The sequence below is a fragment of the Bicyclus anynana genome, chromosome 16 (genome assembly GCF_947172395.1).
Source record: "Bicyclus anynana chromosome 16, ilBicAnyn1.1, whole genome shotgun sequence".
Lineage (NCBI taxonomy): Eukaryota > Metazoa > Arthropoda > Insecta > Lepidoptera > Nymphalidae > Bicyclus > Bicyclus anynana.
The window spans coordinates 13,506,087-13,527,097 of record NC_069098.1 but is presented as its reverse complement, the minus strand read 5'-3'; the positions used below and the strand labels follow the sequence as shown (position 1 = coordinate 13,527,097).

At 37.3% G+C, this 21,011-nt stretch overlaps 1 protein-coding gene across 6 annotated transcripts; it reads left to right on the top strand.

The window, feature by feature from the left end:
• The first annotated feature begins 5,620 nt into the window (after window positions 1-5,620).
• Window positions 5,621-19,583, top strand: LOC128198851 (inhibin beta chain). Of its 6 annotated transcripts, none has more exons than XM_052886216.1 (5): window positions 5,621-5,714; window positions 16,422-16,482; window positions 16,977-17,186; window positions 17,689-18,059; window positions 18,947-19,583. In XM_052886216.1, exons 3-5 carry the CDS (start codon window positions 17,069-17,071, stop codon window positions 19,091-19,093), a joined length of 636 nt encoding a protein of 211 aa, XP_052742176.1. In that variant the 5' UTR covers window positions 5,621-5,714; window positions 16,422-16,482; window positions 16,977-17,068; the 3' UTR covers window positions 19,094-19,583. The 6 variants fall into 6 exon arrangements, with proteins under 6 accessions (XP_052742176.1, XP_052742175.1, XP_052742173.1 ...); XM_052886215.1 differs by having other exon boundaries at window positions 16,422-16,485; XM_052886218.1 differs by lacking the exon at window positions 5,621-5,714 and adding an exon at window positions 15,725-15,861.
• Window positions 19,584-21,011: the final 1,428 nt, after the last annotated feature.

Sequence of the window (21,011 nt, the reverse complement as noted above, 5' to 3'; positions counted from 1 at the left end):
GATGCGTTTGTTTTTTACTATATTCATATTTTATCTGAGATTTTGATTTATTTATTTACTAGCAGACCCCGCGGTGCTACCTGCAGTGTTTACGTTCCTGTGGGAACATAGGGATAAAATAAAGCCTGTTTTACTCCCTGATAATGTAGCTTTCCATTGAGAAAAGAATTTTTAAAATCGGTCTAGTAATATAGCTATAATTATTTCAAAAACTAACCAGGCTTTAGATATATCAGTTAAGTATACTCGGATTGAAAATAAACTAAATAAAAAAGAAATGAAACAGTTCGTAACTAAAGCGATAGATTAATATATTAAACCTTTTAAAAATCATTTTGTACAAGGAAAGTCCAGTTAGTCCAGGTTAGTCCATCCCGGAACTGGCCCATTCTAACCACTAGGCTAGGCTACTTATCTAAAAAATCTTGATAACTGTACTTTGATTTGGCAATGTAATTTTTACTAAATCAAAAAAGTTGGTAAGTTTAACGACATTTTTAATCTATACTAATATTATAAAGCTGATAATTTTGTTTGTTTGTTTGTTTGGTTGAACGCGCTAATCTCAGGAACTACTGGTCCGATTTGAAAAATTCTTTCAGTGTTAGATAGCCCATTTAACGAGGAAGGCTATAGGCTATATATTATCCCCGTATTCCCACGGGAACGGGAACCACGCGGGTGAAACCGCGGCGTCAGCTAGTTAATAATAAAAACCAAATCCACTAAACCTGCGACCAAATTGTTATTTCGGAATCAACACAAGATGTCGCTAGTAATCAGTACAACTTTTTAATCAATAGAGCCTTACAAAAAGCCACGTTAGATAGTAGTTACTCTAAGTCCCACAGAATATACAAGCCCATATGCTGAGAACAAACATTATGATAGTAATTCAGATTGCCGCTAGATGGCACTGTACTTTCAACTGATTGAACCGACAATCTCACCTGATGGTAAGTGATGATGAAATCTAAGACGGAACCGTACTAACTTGATAGGAATAGGATGAAAATCCACACACCTTTCAGTTTCTACACGACATCATATCGGAACGCCAAATCGTTTTTACTGGTAGGGTAGTAACTAACAAGGGCCGAAGCCTCCCACCAACCAGACCTGGACCAATTAAGAAAACCTCCATCGGCCCAGAATCGAACCCAGGACCTTCGTCTTGTAAATCCACTACGCGTAATCCACCATTTTTGACGGATGCCGTCAAAAATTCGTTTCTACATTTGATAAGTGTGAGTAGGTATATATCGTAAATAAATAAATAAATAAATAAATATTATAAAGCTGAAGAGTTTGTTTGTTTGCTTGAACGCGCTAATCTCAGGAACTACTGGTCCGATTTGTTAAATTCTTTCAATGTTACATAGCCCATTTATCGAGGAAGGCTTTTGAATATCCCTGTATTTCTGCGGGAACGGGAACCACGCTAGTTTCATGTAAAAGAAATTTAGTCAAATTTATGTCAGTTCTGACATACATTTCTTTACATTTACCGGGTCAGTTAGTAAAGTATATAGTAAGAGTGTGGTCGTACACCGCGGGCGCCGAACTGTCGCGTTAAGCTGGGAGTCTGCCAACAATTGATTGCAACACTATCCAGACTACGTGACGACATGGCGTGCTTCGGCTACTTGGACCTCACACATTGTTAGTACCCTCTACAGACATCCAACTCGTAATAAGTAGGCTGACCACGGACCAATGATTTTATACTAATAGATATGACACTAGCGGCTCGAAACTAAAGCGAACTAAGTCACCCAAATCGCTTAATTTCATTTAGTCTCTTTTTTATTCTCTCCAAGTTAGCCCTTGACTACAATCTCACCTGATGCTAAGTGATGATGCAATCTAAGATTGAAGCGGGCAAACTTGTTAGGATTAGGATGAAATCCACACTCCTTTCGTTTTCTACACGGCATCGTACCGGAATGCTAAATCGCTTGGCGGTACGTCTTTGTCTTTAGGGTGGTAACTAGCCACGGCGGAAGCCTCCCACCAGCCAGACCTAAACCAATTAAGAAAACCTCAATCGGCCCGGCTGGGGATCGAAACCAGGATCGAACCTGAGTCTTGTAAACAGTCAACAGTCGCATAGTAAAAATCGAAAGTTATTTAAGCATATACCTAAATATTGTCCACAGTGCCGAGTTGTGTGTTCAGAAAGTGTAAAAACTATATATACATAAATATATAATGTAAGTAAACACAAATTTGTACATATGTATTAGCTAAGTTTGCAACACTTTTTGCGGTGATTTTGTAGGCACGTAACGTGTCTAATAGTATAAAATCATTGCCACGAATAACTTGAGAAGTTTTTTCGGTTTTACAGGTTCTTAACCGACTTCAAAAAAAGAGGAGGTTATTATATACACGTTGCAGCACTAGTTGTTCGGCAAATTCTGCTGTTATGTTTCAGGGTTTTTACACCCTACACCGGACCACAGAAAGTTCTCCAAATTGAATCATGTGGGAGTTGAATCAGTATCGATTCGATACCGATCCGAAATGCATTTTTCAGGAGCTTGAGAAGAAGATGAATCATGGCGGTTTGTCCATTGGACCATTGGACGTGCTGGTTGAGTATTTAATGAAGTTATTACTTTTATAGTTACCCTAGGCCAAGCATAACTAATTAAGCACTAACATAGACGGCTCATACTCGTACTTGGAGGTACTTAGTAGCATGAAGGCTGTTCCTCATTATTCAAGCGTATGTGAAGCATGATAAGTACAAAATTACCCTCTCTTCTAGCTCCCCAGCTAAGCGGAATAAAGAACGTAGGCTTTCTTGATAATCGGTTAAAAACGCCATTTGTCATCATCAACCCATATTCGGCTCACTGCTGAGCTCGAGTCTCCTCTCACAATGAGAGGGGTTAGGCCAATAGTGCACCACGCTGGCCCAATGCGGATTGGCAGACTTCACACACGCAGAGAATTAAGATAATTCTCTGGTATGCAGGTTTCCTCACGATGTTTTACTTCACCGATTGAGACACGTGATATTTAATTTCTTAAAATGCACACAACTGAAAAGTTGGAGGTGCATGCCCCGAACCGAATTCGAACCCACACCCTCCGGAATCTATCACACTGGGCTATCACGGCTCTAAAAACGCCATTTAAGTATGGCATGTGTATAAAGCTTTCTTTTGTGCCAAGGTACGGTTACTACGACAATGTACGATCAATTTTATGTTTTGTACCTTTAAAAGAAAATTCTACATTGTGTAAACTTTGTAGAATTTTCTTTTAATAATAAAATATTGTTTCACTATGTTTCGCGGCTATGCGCTTAAAATTATTATAATCATTGCGACGTGCATTTTGTCAATCGCTCGAATACTATATTATAACAAAGTTTTATTGTAAGTTTAGTAAGTGTAGTTTTAGTTTTATTAACCGACTTTCAAAAAGGAGGAGGTTCTACGTTCGGCTGTATATATGTTTTTTAACATTACAGTTTTATTCTACTGCTTTTTAACCGCACTTTTCAGTATTCGGTCCGTATATGTATCTGTGTATTTTTATGTCCGTGTTTTTCTCAAAAACTACATGCATATCAGATTTCTCATCATCACCATTTTAACGGCCCAGTACAGGCAAAGGAGGGTTTAGGGTGACAATGTCAAATTAACGACCACTATCAGATATTAATGATAACAATTAATGATGATAACCGTTATCGACGGCTTAATGCGATTCCAAGGCAACTGAGTGTAAAACCTCCAACTTCCCAACCTCAGGCTGAGACTCTTAGATGAAAGAAAAGCTCAGAATCTCGTAGCCCGACCTAGGGCTCGAACCCAGGACCGACGTTCTAGTCTAAGATCACGAGTGATCTGAATGAATAATAATATGAAAGGAAAGGCCTGTTAATTCTAATTTGAAAGTATATAATCCAAATTGTTAGAATCAACAATACAAACCTTCATGAATTAAAAAGGACATTTGAAACTAAACCTAGACACGCGTATGAAAAAGAAAATAAATTATAATATTTTTTGTATATTATTCAATAATTACTTACGTATAAAATATTCACTCGTTATGGCAAACTTAAGGTTGATTATACGAAAATAGCAAAAAAAAATTTATCGTTAACTGTTAGTGAATAATGAAAAATAACTGTTAACAATTTATTTAATTTTTAACATACGATAAATTAATTAATGTCAATCTGTATACAATTTACTATGAGTCCTAATTAAAATCGCTCGTAGCACCGTAGCAAGGCTACGGCGTAGCTGATTTTATTTGCACAAGAAATGAATCCGTGAGTGACAATGTTTAATAACTTATGTCAATAGTTTGTTCTCTTTATTAGTCTATTTGATTCCGTAATTATTATTATTAACATTACTGTTTTTTTCTTATAAAAGTTTGTAGAATTATCAAAAATTTTATGCTATTAGACATGCCAGTAAATCGTGTAAACAAAAAGTAATACCTGAATATTGTCTATGTCTATAGTCTATGTGAGACAAAATATTAATTTGTACAAACGAAAAGGAGATTTAAACCCACGTCTTACTAGACACGGGCATAAGTTAGTTATTTCTGCATATCGTCTCCAAAAAGTAAAAAATCTTTTGTAGGTTTGGGTGTACTCTTCTATAACAAGATCCCCAAGACTGTGATGGACCTGCCAATGCATAGCTTTAAGCAATGTGTTAAAAAACATTTACTTAGTCGAGGTTACTACAACATTGATGAGATCCTTAATGATAAAGATGCTTGGAGGCCGTTGGATCAGCTTCCACCTTCACACAGGAAGTAAAACTATAAGAAATTGTAATGTTGTCATCAATTGTAAATTACAATGTTGTATGATTTTTTAAAAAGAGCAACTGTTGAGTTTCTTGAAGGTTTCTTCTCAGCAGAACCTGCCTTCCGAACCGGTGGTAGAATCTTTACAAATAGTCAACTGACGTGTCAGAAGTGCTTGTAAACTAAGCCTACTTAAAATAAATGATTTTTGATTTTGATTTTTGATTCTACAATGTCGAGTTGTGTATTCAGTGTAAAAAAGTGTAAAAACTGTAAATACATAAATATAGAATGTAAGTAAACCAAAAAAATTGTGCTCAGATGTGTAGCTAAATTCGGATCACTTTTTGCGGTGATTTCGTCTTCAGCCAAATTTCAGTCAAAACGGTGGATCGGAAGAAGTAAGAAACATACATACAAACATACACTTTTTTAGAATTGGTTCGTAATAAGCTAGGCACACTCCGACAAAATCATGTCAGTGACCTGTATAGTTTTAACTATACAAAAGACTTATTATATCCAGCAAAAGAATCTCTTCGGAAAATTCCTAAAATAGGACCATTACGGAATTAAATTACCTATTATATTAAAATCTAATAATAGGCTATTCTACTTACTCTTTTCGTTGCTAAAGCATTCACTAAATTTGTGCTAATATAACTAATTCGTTTCTTTACCCCATTCATCGGTCGTTTTTGGCAAGATATCAACCTAAATAAATCGCTAAACATTAAAAGAAAAACCCACCCCACAGTCAGAAGTTACCGATGTTGTTCGTGAATCACCACCCTCCGAGTATATAAAGCGAGGATTTCCCAGAAGCCTTCAGTCGCCCGCTGACACCGTAGGGGAGGGTTGCTCGTCGCGCAGATGGAAAACTTTTTACGTAACTCGAACGATCGAAATTTTCCAACGTGAAGGTAAGTGTGAAAAATTGTTCGTAGAATTTAGGTATTTAATTTTGTAACGAATGTTTATATGACATTCCTTACGTATTTTATATATATTATTCCTTAGGTACGTAATAATTTTATTAATTCAACAATTTATCATATTGACAATTTTCATATCAGAGATCAATTAAAAACGAACCGTCTTTATATTTCACACTAAAACTATCACCGGCAAATTGATATCAAAATAATGGGAACCCCATCCAAATCGTGTCAATAGTTCTTGAAAAAATCGCGGACATAATATTTACAATATAGGTGCATACATACATTCATACAAATATTGTTTCAATTCGGAGCCTTATTTTTAAAGACGATACAAATTAATACTAGTTAAGCGTTCATGGCCTATCCTACTCGTACATGAAAATATGTATCAGCATTAGTTACTTTACTTCGTTTAATGTTAATTTTTTCTGTATCTTTGTTAATGCGTTAAATTCGGTTCAGAAAAAAAATTTCTAACAGTTCCTCTCGATATATCAAAGCCTACGAGTATATATTACTCCAAACTAAAAATATATTTCAGTGAAAACCACATGAAAATCCTAATAAAGTTAGCGTGAAAAGCCGACTGGGATCAAATTATACAATTTGTTTATCCTTGTTATAAAATAATTTAACAAAAAATTATAACAAAGTAATAAGAATATTAATTATTATAAGGAAAACAGAACCGCCTTCAAACTACAATTCAAGCTCAAAGTTCCTAATTACACGAAAAATATACATTTAAATTTCAAAAAGTCCAACTGCATATTTTTCGGTTTTATCAAAACATCGGACACACAAACATACATGTGAGTAAAATACAGGACGTTATAAAGTGGGTTAAAAAGCATAATAATATGCTTATCGGCAATTCTACCGTACACACGTGACATTTTAATGCAAACTCCTAAGTACATTAAAACCTAGTTATCCTGGAGCATCGCCAAATGTGTTGTGGCTAAACTTTACACTCGTACAAGAGTGGATGAGTGTATATATTGACAGATTAAATACTATAGCTTGGCAACTTCGTTCGTAACACTCCCGATGCGCCGCGCGGGCTGGGGGCGTGTAGCGATGAATGATGAATGAAAAATGATGCTCACTTCATCACTCACTTCTCCGCACGCACGATTTTACACCCGCGCAGTCTTTCCCCTCGTCACCCGCATAATATATGCATTCAACTTCATTTATTTCAATCTAGCTAATAACTGCGACTTCATTCACGTTTAATTCGGTTCTTCACAAATCCAGCGGGAACCTTGGTTTTTTTTATTTTGTTGCTCCACAACCTTTGAATCTCGTTAAAATCGGTTCAGCCGTTTCAAAGATTAGCCCGGGGATACAGACAGACAGGCTTTTTAAAAATATCGTTTGTGTTTTGGTAAAACACAGTTATATCGAAATCACAGAGAGACACTTCAATTTTATTTATATGTTATTGATTGGCACAAAATATAACATTATGATCTTTCGTTGAAAATGCTTAAGTTGAATAGTTAACTCAAGTATTGTTTGAATGTTCAATTTAGTTTTTCATTTTATGCCAAGATTTAAAATGATTAATTGACATTTCAACGTACAGAATCTATAATCATACGACCCAAACATCTTGTGGTTGGACTTATGTCGTTTTGTGAAAAAAATTCCATATTGGATTTTGAAAATTTTAAGAGAAAAAAGAACTTTAGACGGTACTTTTTAGGAAAGTGTATTCTTTGAATTTGAAGTTAGATTGGTCAGCGTTTTCTACAAATATGAAGTCGCGAGCCAATTTTTTTTCAAAATCAACCAAAATCAAACATTTATACAACAATGTTAAAAACAATATAGATTTGGACAGATTCTAACAATTAGAGGTATAGCTGATATCACAATAAGCCTACTAAAAACGCCGTAAAAAATATGTTAGCCGAAATTTTACGGTTTTTAAGAAAAAATACTTAAACGTTGATTTTATACTTGGTAATTGTTTTTGAATAGTTGTTTCAAGAATTGAATGTTTCAATTTTCCTACTGCAAAGTATGTTTTTTCATGTTTAACGATTTTTTAACGGTCACATTGAAAAAAATGTATTAAGCAAAGTTGTAAATCTAGCCTAAAAACATGTTTATTTAATAAGGATTCCATTGATACACAACATTAGTACATTATTTTTAAATAAATTCTTTTGTTAGTCAAGTGATAGGAACTTTTAATAGGAAACGATTTTTACATAATCAACCTCTTTCGGAATGAAAATAACAATATTGTAAGTTTTTAAAAATCAATTAAACCTTAGGATTAAACAATTAAAATGACAAAAGCAATACGGAAATTGTACTTAATAAAAACACATGTAAGTAATTTTAAACGCTTAATAAAACCTATAAATAAATATCTATTTATGAAAACAATTCTTTCATATACCAGAAAAAGCCTTCCCATTTTCAATGACATCAAGTACACTTACAATAGGTAGTGGTAGAAAGAAAGGGATCCTCCTCCAAAATCACTTCCTATATAACGCGGAACAATTCCCGGCCAACCATTTATCTCTCATTATATCAGAAGTGGACTACTAAGAGCCTACAATTATATTGATTGCGAAATTAAAACATTATACTTGAAGGAATTTAGTTCTAATTTATGTAAACATTTTAACAGGTCAACAATATTTACATTCCAAGTCTGTGAAAAATAACCAAAAAAAAAAATTTACAAGAAATAAAAATAGTCTAAGTTTTTAACCATCATAGGTGTTATTTCTGAATATGTAATTAATTATTTGTATCATCTACTCATAATATACTAGCCGACGCCGCGCGGTTTCACCCGCGTGGTTTCCGTTCCCGTAGGAATATATAGCCTATAGCTTTCCTTGATAAATGGGCTATCTAACACTGAAAGAATTTTTCAAATCGGACCAGTACTTCCAAACAAACTCTTCAGCTTTATAATATTAGTATAGATTATAAAGATTTGATTGTTTGTTCACATTGAATAGGCTCTGAAACTACTAAACCGATTTTAAAAATTCTTCCACTGTTGGAAAACTACACTATCTGTATATTGCTACAGGCTAAAACCTATGCTAATGCTAGGGCGAATCCGCGAGGCGTCTGCTTAGTTCATATAATTTCCCTTCAAGTATAATATTTTTCCTTAAGTTATATGCTCTAGGTCACAGCAATAGAATCAATATCTGAAAAATATTAATAAATTTGTATAAAGACTTACTTGTTAGTTTTTTTAACCGACTTCCAAAAAGGAGGAGGTTCTACGTTCGGCTGTATGTATGTTTTTTTTTTTTTTTTTTTTTTTTTATGTATGTCCAGCGATAATTCCGTCATTTGTGGACCGATTTTGAAAATTCTTTTTTTGTTGTGAAGGGTTTGATTCCAGGGTGGTCCCATTTTTTTCATGTCAGGATCTGATGATGGCATCCTGGAGAAATCGAGGGGAACTTTTGAAAATCGTAGAGACGGCTAGTGCGTTTGTTAGTGTTTCCATAAGGTATTTTAAACCACTACAATTTTATGAAGGTCTGGAGTTGGTCTGATGATGGAGCCGATACACAGACGATGGAACTCGTCAACGATTTACAGCAGGTACCTTTTGTTTGGGCTTAATTTATTTGTATTGATGAGAACTTTCCACCTAGATAGGTTGTGACTGTATTAAGGGTCTGATGATGAAGACGAAGGACAGTGAAGAGAACTCCTCGACGGTTCACAGTAGCTACCTTGTGTTTGGACTTGATAAATTTGTATTGATGAGAACTTTCCACCTAGATGGGTTGTGACTGTATTAAGGGTCTGATGATGAAGACGAAGGACAGTGAAGAGAACTCCTCGACGGTTCACAGTAGCTACCTTGTGTTTGGACTTGATAAATTTGTATTGATGAGAACTTTCCACCTAGATGGGTTGTGACTGTATTAGGGGTCTGGTGAGGAAAACGAAGGATAGTTAAGGGAACTCCTCGACGGTTCACAGTAGCTACCTTGTGTTTTGACTTGATAATTTTGTATTGATGAGAACTTTCCACCTGGATAGGTTATGACTGTATTAGAGGTCTGGTGATGAAGATGAAGGAGAGTTAAGGGAACTCCTCGACGGTTCACAGTAGCTACCTTGTGTTTGGACTTGATAAATTTTATATTGATGAGAACTTTCCACCCATATGGATTGTGACTGCATAGGGGGTCTGGTGATGAAGACGGAGGACAGTCAGTTCACACTCAGTAGGTGTGCTAACACTAAAAATTAAAAAATAAAAATTTTAATAAAAAAAATTCAACCGACTTCCGACTCAAAAATTAACCTAAACTAAAAAGCAAAAAATAACATCTTACCTATGTGCTACCTTCTGATCAGTTTGAAGGCGGTGCCAATCCAATGTCATGTTTTAATTAAAGCTGTTTCTGAAAGAACCACAGAAATTGTGTAATTTAAACGGCTTGAATTAAAACATCACTGGCTTGGCACCGCCTTCAAACTGATCAGAAGGTAGCACATAGGTAAGATGTTATTTTTTGCTTTTTAGTTTAGGTTAATTTTTGAGTCGGAAGTCGGTTGAATTTTTTTTATTAAAATTTTTTTTAATAAATAGATGTTATATATTTCATATGATATTTTGCTGCAGTTTAATTTAGTTAATAACTAGGTGGACGGGTTTAAGACCTAGATATTACTTTTGTTCGTTTTCTGAATTAAATAATCATGTCAAGGACTCAAAAATTATGCCTACTCATCTTGTTATTTTACCAAAAAGCGATTTGAAGCTACGCATATTTTGCTAGCCTTGGTCTAGATACAGAATAAAAAACTCGAATGCCTAGATTCAGGTTTTTGTAGCTGAAATTTTATTCATTCCAATAACATCACGCAGCCTTCAATTATAACCTAACGATAATAGAACGGATTTTTTGGGTTATTTTTAGGTCATTTATTATAACCAATTTCTGATATCTTTGAGCAAACATTCTTGAATATTTTCTAATGAAAATCTAACCTTTTCAAAACGGATGGAATTACTGGCCATCGGATAGTCATCAAAATGGATGACTAGATATATCATCATCATCATCATCAGGCGATGGACGTCCACTGCAGGGCATAGGCCTTTTATAGGGACTTCCTGAGCCGCCTGCATCCAGCGAATCCCTGCGACTCGCTTGATGTCAATCCACCTGGTAGGGGGGTCGACCAACACTGCACTTTCTAGTGCGGGGTCGCCATTCCAGCACCTTGGGACCCCAACGTCCATACGTACGTACCACGATACGTACTCGCATTAATTAATATAGTCCCTTCCTCTAGTCTACATTGTAAAGTTATTTTCATTTCAATTAGACAATAATTTTAAGTTGTAAGCTACCAGTGATACCTATTATGATTTAAATCTATAAAATTGGTGTTATTATGTTACTTTGTTGTGACATATCCACACGAAACTTTGTCGGCCTCCGTGGCGATTAACATGTTTTGTGGATCAAGACGGAGGTCCTAGGTTTTTCCGGGATAAAAAGTAGTCTTTATGTTGCTTAATAATTTTCCCTATCTACCAGTAAAATCGGTTTAGCCGTTCCAGAGACACGCCCGGACAAACAGTCAGATAGAAGAAATTTTTGAAAAAGCTTGATTGCTTTTCAGTATCGTGTAAAAAGCTTTAAACACTTAAAGAAACACATTTAAAATCACAGACAGAAACTTCAATTTTATTTAATACTAGCGGACGCCTGCGACTTCGTCCGCGTGAAACCCTACTACTAGCCTACCCTACTCCCACTATACAGCTAACCTACCATAGAGGATGAGTATGGACACAACCCTACCCCTACCCTACCCCTAACCTACTGCTACCCTACCCCTATCCTACTCCTACCATACCCCTACCCTACCCCTACTTAAAAAAATGGAGTAACTCCTCCCGTTTTTCCAATATTTCCCTTCTCTGCTCTGCTCCTATTAATCTTAACGTGATGAAAAGTATACTGTAACCTGCCCAGGAGTACCTATGGACAATAATTGTACCAAGTTTCGTTAAAATCAGTCGAGTAGTTTTTGTTTCTATAACGAACATACAGACATACAGACAGACAAAAATTTTACTGATTGCATTTTTGGCATCAATATCGATCACTAATCACCCCCCTGATAGTTATTTTGGAAATATATTTCATTCATGTACAGAATTGATCTCTCTACAGATTTATTTTATGTATAGATGTATAGATATGATTATTCACGATACGATTCTCGAGCTATTCGCGATATCTAATTTCTCTCTTTAGATTTGGTATTCAGGTCGAGCCTTCGGGTACGTGAAATAAGTAATATCAAATTGTTTCTTGCAAGTTACCTACTCGAGAAATAGCTAAAAATAGTATCGCTCAAATGGGATGATACGAGTAGGTAGTCAATCTTTTAAATCCTACTAATATTATGATGTTTGTTTGGACGTTTGTTACTCTTTAACGCCGCAATTACTGAACCGATTTGGCTGAAATTTAAAACGAAGATATATAACCTAGATTAATACATAGGCTACTTTTTATTCCGAAAAAATCCATGGTTTTGTGAAAAACTGAATTCCACGCGGATGAAGTTTTTAAATATTTTTGAAAAATCCATTTATTATTAAAAAATAAGTGAAAATTTATTGAAGTAGTTTCCAATATTAAGTAAGTAACTAACTACACGTAGGAAATAATTGGATACCACCTCTGGTTAAGTTTCTTTTTTATTCAATGATATAAAAACTCTACTTTGATCTCACCTGATGTTAAGTGACTATGTAATCTCATACGATACTTATAAGAAACACAAGTTTTATTCTACTTTAACCCATGCGACACCATCACTGAACGCGGTCTTTAGTCAATAGAATAGAGGTTTTGAGAAAGTTTTGTAAAATATTTATTATATACACAGAATAAATAATCTTACCCACATACTTCCACTTACATTGTAAAATTGACAATAGACCTGAACTTTATATTATTCGCTGAACGTAACTACGAGCATAATAAAGAAGGCTTCTACATTTTTCAATAATTTACCGATCAGATCGAGCTGAAGTGATGTGTTTAATTTTGAAAAAGCTCTATTATGTTTTAGTCAGTTTTAGATTGTGATTAATTGCGTCCTCTGCTGAACATAGGCATATTTGCATAGGCTCCCAAATCTAGCGGCTCCCTGCAGACTTGATGTCCGCAGTCTACCTAGTCGGGGATCAACCAAGACTGCGCTTTTACAGGGTCGCTATTCTAGCACCTTGGGACGCCAACGTCCATCGGCTTTTTAAACTATGTGCAATTACCACTTCAGCTTCACGACTCGCTATGCTATGTCAGTGACTTTGGTTCTTTTGCGGATCTCATCATTTCTGATTCGATCTAGGAGAGAAACTCTAAGCTCGCTCTATCGCCTGCTGAGTGACCCATGAGGGCCTTTGTTGTACTTAGTTGTGTTTTGTCGGTATTATGTAAATAACTAAAAGCACTAGAGAAAACTTAGTTGCTTAGAAATCATAGACAGGCTCTTCAGTTTTATTTTAGTACTGCTGATGATAACGAGACGCGACCCAGGGTCTCTAGCCATTTAGCACGTCGATTCTCTTTCTACAAACACAAACGCTCCGAAAAGTAACAAAATGTACTTCTGATAAATTCGATTGACAACTTGATCAAGTGACCTGTCATTCCCACTTTTTAATTTTCGTTAGCGTTAGCATTTGTAGAAAGAGAATCGACACACCTACCACATGGCTACAGACTCAGTTTTTTACCTACGCGTTCCTGCTACGCCGCCGCGTGGAAAACGACATTTAATTCGTATTTACCTTATCATAAATTAAATTACGTTTAAGTAGAAAGACTCCTCAGGTCAAAGAAGTTTTCCAAGTAGCCTCAACTAGCAATCAATAATATTGTTGCATAACAAGCCTGCATACAAGGCGACGCGTTCGATCCAACCTGCCTTGAATTATTCACCCCTACGAACCATACCATGGCTAAATTTAAACTGCCCGATTGACCGCCTTGGCTGTGCTTATGGTGCGGTCACAGACTTCACTAAAACGAATGCAAATAATTTGAACTGTCCAATACTAAAACTTTTATGAGTTTATTTATATTTTGTAAATGAGAAAATTATTAGAATATACTAAATTAGTAAACATACTTCGTCCGCGCAGTATTCCAGATCCGTATCCGTTAACAATGAAAGATACCTAATTGTTTTTTACCTCACTATTTTATAAAAGTTCTATAATTAACGGGGCGGTAAAATAGCGGGCATTACTCTATTTTATTTATTAGGTATATATTTTTTGTCTAAATATATAAATAAAACTGTTTCATATTATGTATTAAGAAAGAACTTTTATGGGACATGTTGATTATGCTAAAGAAAATATAAAAGGATAATAAGGACGGGGATAATATATAGCCTATAGCCTTCCTCGATAAATGGGCTATCTAACACTGAAATAATTTTTTAAAGCGGACCAGTAGTTTATGAGATTAGCGCGTTCAATCAAACAAACAAACAAACTCTTCAGCTTTATTATATTAAGTATAGATTACCGTCCAAGTGAAAGTGTCAAGCTTAAGGTTTATAGACCCTTAAAACCTGCTAACCTCAATCGAAACCCCATGGTTGCCTACCATACTTACTCGTACTTATGTTACTTATTGGAGTACCTGAAATTTTTTATAAAATCTCGAAGATCTGACATCCACAGTCTTTCAATTTTTCAATTCTTTGCTGGATAATTAAATTAAAATAATTGTAATATACCTTACGCTAAAAAAGTATATTATGTAGATATATGAGTACCATCTAACGGTACATAGGATATAATCGGATTACTTGCAGTAAATATCAAATCAATCTAATAAAAATAATTAGATTATTATAAGTTATGTCATAATGTATGCGTTACATGATAAAAATAAAACTTTCATAACAATTAATATGTAGGTTATGGGACCAATGAATTATCATGAATTCTATGAATGAACCTCAATAGCTCAACGGTAAGAGCGGTCGGACTCATCACCGAGGGGTGGTGGTTCGATCCCGCCCCGTTGGTCTATAGTCGTACCCACTCCGAATACAGTCTTTCCCGACTAGTTGGAGGGGAATGAGAATATTAGTCATATTGCAATTATTCTTTAAAAAAAAATCTTCTACCGAATTTGTCGGATAAAAAAGTGCTAGTTGGTACATTTGCTTTTTTTTTAAACTTAATTGGAGGTAAATTGCATCATTACAAAAAAAACTATTAAGTTACATGAAAATAATTCGAAGATCGAAAGTCGGACTATGTAATGACGAGTTATTTTTATCCTCAAACAATGATATCAAAGATATTTCTAACCTATAGTTGGAAAGTTGATGGTGCTACATACCAGTGCCTCGGAGAGCACCTTAAAATATTAGTCCCGTTTAATTTAATGATAATTACCATTACAATGTCGAACTTATTTAATACATACTTAAATAAAGAGCCGTAATGTGTGTGGGTTCGAATCCCGTCCAGAGAATGCACCTCCAACTTTTCAGTGTTGTGCATTTTAAGAAATTAAATATCACGTGTTTCATACGGTGACGGAAAAACATCGTGAGGAAACCTGCACACCAGAGAATTTTCTTAATTCTCTGCGTGTGTGAAATCTGCCAGACCGCATTGGGCTAGCGTTGTGGATTGGCCTTACCACTCTCATTCTGAGAGAAGACTCGAGCTCAGCAGTGAGCTAGACATGGGTTGATAATGATGATGATGATGATAAATAAAATTGAAGTATCGTCTGTGTTTTCTCAATTGCTTATATTTATTAACACGATACTAAATTCTCGTTTTTGGATGTCGGTTAAAAGTCTGTCTACAGTTTTCGGTTGATCTGTGACCACCATGCGACATTGAATGCAATGAGTTCATGTGATTTAATTCAGTCATATCGTATTACGTGATGCCCGCAGTGGCCTATTCCTATTGTATTTCACATTTTCAATAACAAAACAAATATAAAACAATAAATAAATATATTAAAATATATTTATGAAGGATTTAGTTTGAGTGAAGTGATCGAAAAAAATTATTAAAAAATAGCAATAACATAAACTTTTAGTAAGTTCTTGAAAATTAGGTTTTAATGTTTTATCTTAATTACATAAAGCTGGACATAGCCTACGGTCTCGAGCCACCAGCATCTAGCAGTGGACATGATAGGCTGATGATGATGATGATGATGATGATGATGATGATGATGATGATGATGATGATGATGATGATGATGATGATGATGATGATGATGATGATGATGATGGTATAATAATGATGAAGAGTAACTGTAAACCGTATGTGATTTACATGAGCAACTATTTACGAGTACATCCATAAGTATCTATAGGCGGATACGTAATTTGAAATAATAATTGTTTAAAGTAGTTTGTAGTTGTACTTTGTTGAAATTTTTTTACATTTACTTATTTTATGATCATTCCGAAATATTGGCATTTTCAAACTATGATGAAATAAGTTCTGACACAAAAGTCGTCCATTCGTAATAGATCATTTATTAATTATAATTACTGTTTTTTCAAAGTTTGTCGAACAGGTGTTTTACTTGCCGGAGTAATGACTCCCGAGGGGGTAAAATCTTTAACTTTAATTTCTTTTATTTGCAGATGTTTCACAACGATCCCGGCTGATCATCCACTGCCATCGGCTACCACCGTTGGATACTCCGTAGTCCAAAACTTTCTATTTGTATTTAAAATAACATAAGTATTTTTATTTAATCGATGACGGTTGCTATACATCGTTCAATCAATGAATTTAATCTAGAATACCTATGTCTTTAGGCTGAAGAATATAAAGCTGATGTACCCACGGTAGCGCGAATCCGTATCGATATTTGTTCCCGGACGAACGAACGGGAAACCATAGCGACCGGAGAAGCGTAGCCTACAGCCAAAGGCGACCAACGTGTGCACTCAGCCTTACCTTTCCCATCCTATCCGTGATGTATGCAACCGTTTGATCAGTAATGAGCCATTTCTTAGGTAGGGACGTAGGGACAGATAGGGATCTTTAAACCAAAGTTTGGCAATCGCACTATTTAGTGATAAATTAAAAAAAAACTATGAAACTCGCTAAATATATGATTGCTAAATATTGGATTATATTTAGCTAAGCACAAGAAAGATGGTCATAAACTGAAGAAAACCCTTCGTTCTCAGGTGAGACGTTGAATGGACAGCGTCTAATCGAGTTCCGGCTAGGCCACGAAGTGGAGTCGGAACAGGGACTGTCGATAGCGACTGCGGAGCTAATGGTCCGCGCGGAAGCTGCGCCGCGCGCGTCGCGCCGCCTGCGGTACACGTTGTGGGCGTTCACCGTCCACGGGAACACGAGCGTCGGCGAACTGGCCGGCGCTACGGATGCAGGAGGTACTGAACCTTAGTATGTTAACAGTCTTAGTACCATATGTGGTGCTGCTGGCTCCGTGTAACCTATGAGCCACACGAGCTTTATTATTCTACCCCCTCCGGACCACAGACACAGACAGTTCGGAAAGCTTGTTGGACTGTTGTTTAGTCGAATGATCAATATACAGTGTAGACTTAATACTCGATTAGTTCAGAACTCAAGACGGATTTCGTCTCAGTCAAATCGTGAGAACTTTGATTGAAGACAAGGGTTACATCTTGGATCTTTCTTACTTTTTTATTTTGATTTAATTAAGCTCTAAGATGATGTCAAGCGAGTCGCAGGTATTCGCTGGATGCAGGCGGCTCAGTATCGTGATGTTTGGAAGTCCCCACAAAAGGCCTATGTCCTGCAGTGGACGTCCATCGGCTGACAGGAGGACAGGAGGTTATGATGATTATGATGATGCTCTAAGTGATACGGTGTCTTAGTACAGCGATTCTACAAATGAAATAACTTCAGGTGGTAGAAACGGTGGACGAGGATGGCAACGCGTGGACGTGACGAGTGCGGCGCGGCGCTGGGCGGCGGAGGGCGCGCGCGAGCCGCTGCGGTTGCTGGTCGACTGCAGCGGCTGCGCGGGCCGCGTGCGGCTGCGGCTGGGCGGCGCGGCGGCGGCGCGGCCCCTTCTGCGGCTGCGGGTGGCCGCACGCGCGCCGCGCCGCCGCCGCGCGTTGGACTGCGACGCCGCCGCGCGCGGCCGCTGTTGCCGCGAGACCTACTACGTGAGCTTCCGCGCGCTCGGCTGGGACGACTGGATCGTCGCGCCCGAGGGCTACTACGCTAATTACTGCCACGGCGTGTGCGAGCCCTACCTCAACTACCACTCGCAGGTACTGCATCTTCTAACATATATCAAATTACATAGGTACTGCTCAGCCCTAAATATTTCGAGTTAAAGGGCCGGATTTAGCCAAGATTCATAGGTTCGATCGGCATCTGTTGGATTATTTATTGTTACCATTCCATTGATAAAATATTAGGGGTGGAAAATTAAGTAAAAAAACTATATTAATCAACAACTCAACATATTCAACTCTCAGTCAAATCTAAGAAATCCCAATAATATAATTAATTTCCCAAATTATTTGCATTGTTACAAGAATAGGCATTATACTTTCACTCCACTGTTACATGCACCTAGTTTTTTGAGAAAACAAACAAGAAATTCTGTAGGTAATTAGTACTGAAACGGTAGTGATATCGATTGCCAGTGCAGCAGCGGAAGTTGCCGGCTATTATATAATCCCACTTGTCAAAACGCCAACACCGTTCACTCATTTCCTTGGTGTGCCGCACTGATTACTGATAACATTATCATCAGCTTGTCTGTTATTATTTTTGACTCCAGGGCCAGACCTCTCTCATTATATTATAGGAAATAGAATGTGAAAAAGTCAAAATTCAAAATTTATTTATTTTGATTAGGCTTCGTTCACGAGCACTTTTAAAATGTCAGGTTATGTTATGTAATGGTGATAATTAAAATCGAAAACTTAAAGTTATAGTTCCAAACTCGCCTTGGCCCGAAAATGCCTTAAACCTACCTTGCTGTACGAAAGTGGCTTGACGGGCGATAATTATTGACGCCATGAACCAACCAAATATTAATAATAACCTGCTCTTCGAGGTACAAGAGTATGACAACTGCGAGGTGAACGTGTTTACTGTGCACTTATTGCAAGAAAGAAAACCGAGACGTGTCGTTGTTCTGTGACAGGTGGTAGAGGCGGCGCGGCTGCACCGCGCGGCGTGCTGCGCGCCGGTGCGCTTCTCCGCGCTGTCGCTCATCTACTTCGGCGCCGACTCCAACATCATCAAACGCGACCTGCCAGAGATGGTGGTCGAGGAGTGCGACTGCCCATAGCGGCGCTGTACATAGCCTCCCCCCATCGAGCCGCGCCCCGCCGTCTCCCGCCTCTCCCCGCTTACGCCGCTCGAATCCGATTTAATCCGAATCGATTATAAATAATATTCTCGACTTGTGTAATTTTGTTCCTCGCGTTCGAAAGACTATATCCTAATAAAAAATAAATACGAATCGACTGCGCCCGTTTCGCGCTGCGACTGCGCCGCGCTCTGAGACGTTTGCGACGATCCGGCGCGACGCGGCGCGCGTGCGTCCGCGCGGCCCGCCGCGCGCGAACTGCCAAACACCGCGCGGCCGCACGCGCACCGCGCGGCTGCGACCCGCGCCGCACGTCGCCGCGCGATCCGTGCGTAGGCGGCCTAACTAATTTAATACGCCGTTTTCTTTCACCCCGTTTGGTGATCGCTTGTAATTATTGTAAACTGTATTATAATAATTATTATAATTATAATAATAAAATAATAAATCAACTTTTTCATAATTATTACTATCTCTTTTATTTACATATCTACCTATCTAAGACCTAGTTTTTGTAGTGGGATACAAAATACTCAACCCATCTTTATCTCTCTATACTGAGTAGGAGTCTACTCTAGAATGAAAAGAGTTAGTAGGTTGAAAAGTTTGCAAACATCATCATATAGGCCGACGGACTTCTAGGTATAATCATCTCATAAATAGCTCTTCACTAACGGGACCGGTCAACGTCGAGAGGTCATTGAGTTAAATATTTGTCATACCCACTTATAACAATCTTCTTCTACAGTCTTTCAGACTAATTGGAGGGGAACGGGAATATTAAAGGTCATATTAAAAATGAAGTACGAGAGGCCTGGCATCTTGGAAAAAAACAACGATAAAAAAAATATCCCATTGTGTTCTCCAGGGCGCAAGAGGCGCCTCTAAAAAGGCCGTTGGTCCTACCTCATCCACGCCCCGACCCTGATGAAACTCATAGTTATTTTTGGAAAAAATGCTCGAAGCGTATAGCTTATCTCGAAAAAGAACACATTTGATATGAAAACGTAGGGGATTATGTTTGTAATTTGTTTCCTACCTCCCACGTGTGACCTTAATACAACTAATATAGAAATTATTATTTTGTCAGTCACCAACACAAAATAAAAGGTAAGGATATAAATATACACTTATTAACGTAGCAGCCCTAGGCTAAATATTATCTACGCCAAGGATCTTTAATAACAAATTAGGTCCCGTACACACTCACAATAATATTGCCAGTTCATCATTATCAACCCATATTCGGCTCACTGCTGAGCTCATGTCTCCTCTCAGAATGAAAGGGGTTAGGCCAATAGTCCACCACGCTGGCCAATGCGGATTGGCAAACTTCACATACGCAGAGAATTGAGATAATTCTCTGGTTTCCTCACGATGTTTTTCCTTCACCGTTTGAGACACGTGATATTTAATTTCTTAAAATGCACACGAGTGAAAAGTCGGAGGTGCATGCCCCGGACCGGATTCGAACCCACACCTTTCGGAATCGGAGACAAAGGTCAGATCCACTGGGTTATCGCCAGTAGTTCCTCAGAATCAATCAAACAAAAAACTGTCATCATCCATTTTATAAAAACTCGTAGTTTTCACGATGTTTTCCTTAGCATGATATTTAAATTCTTAAAATTCACATACCTAACTGAAAAGGAACATGTCCCGGACCGGGTTGAAACCTACGCCCTTCGAGTCAATAGCAGATGTTTTAACCACTGGGCTATCACGGCTCTAATTAAAATAGTAGCCATATATTTATTATCCCTACTATAATATTATAAATGCGAAAGTAACTCTGTCTGTCTGTATGTTACGCTTTCCCGCTTAAACCTCTCAACTGATTTTGATGAAATTTGGCACAGACAATCTTTAAACCCTGAGAAAGGACATAGGCTATCTT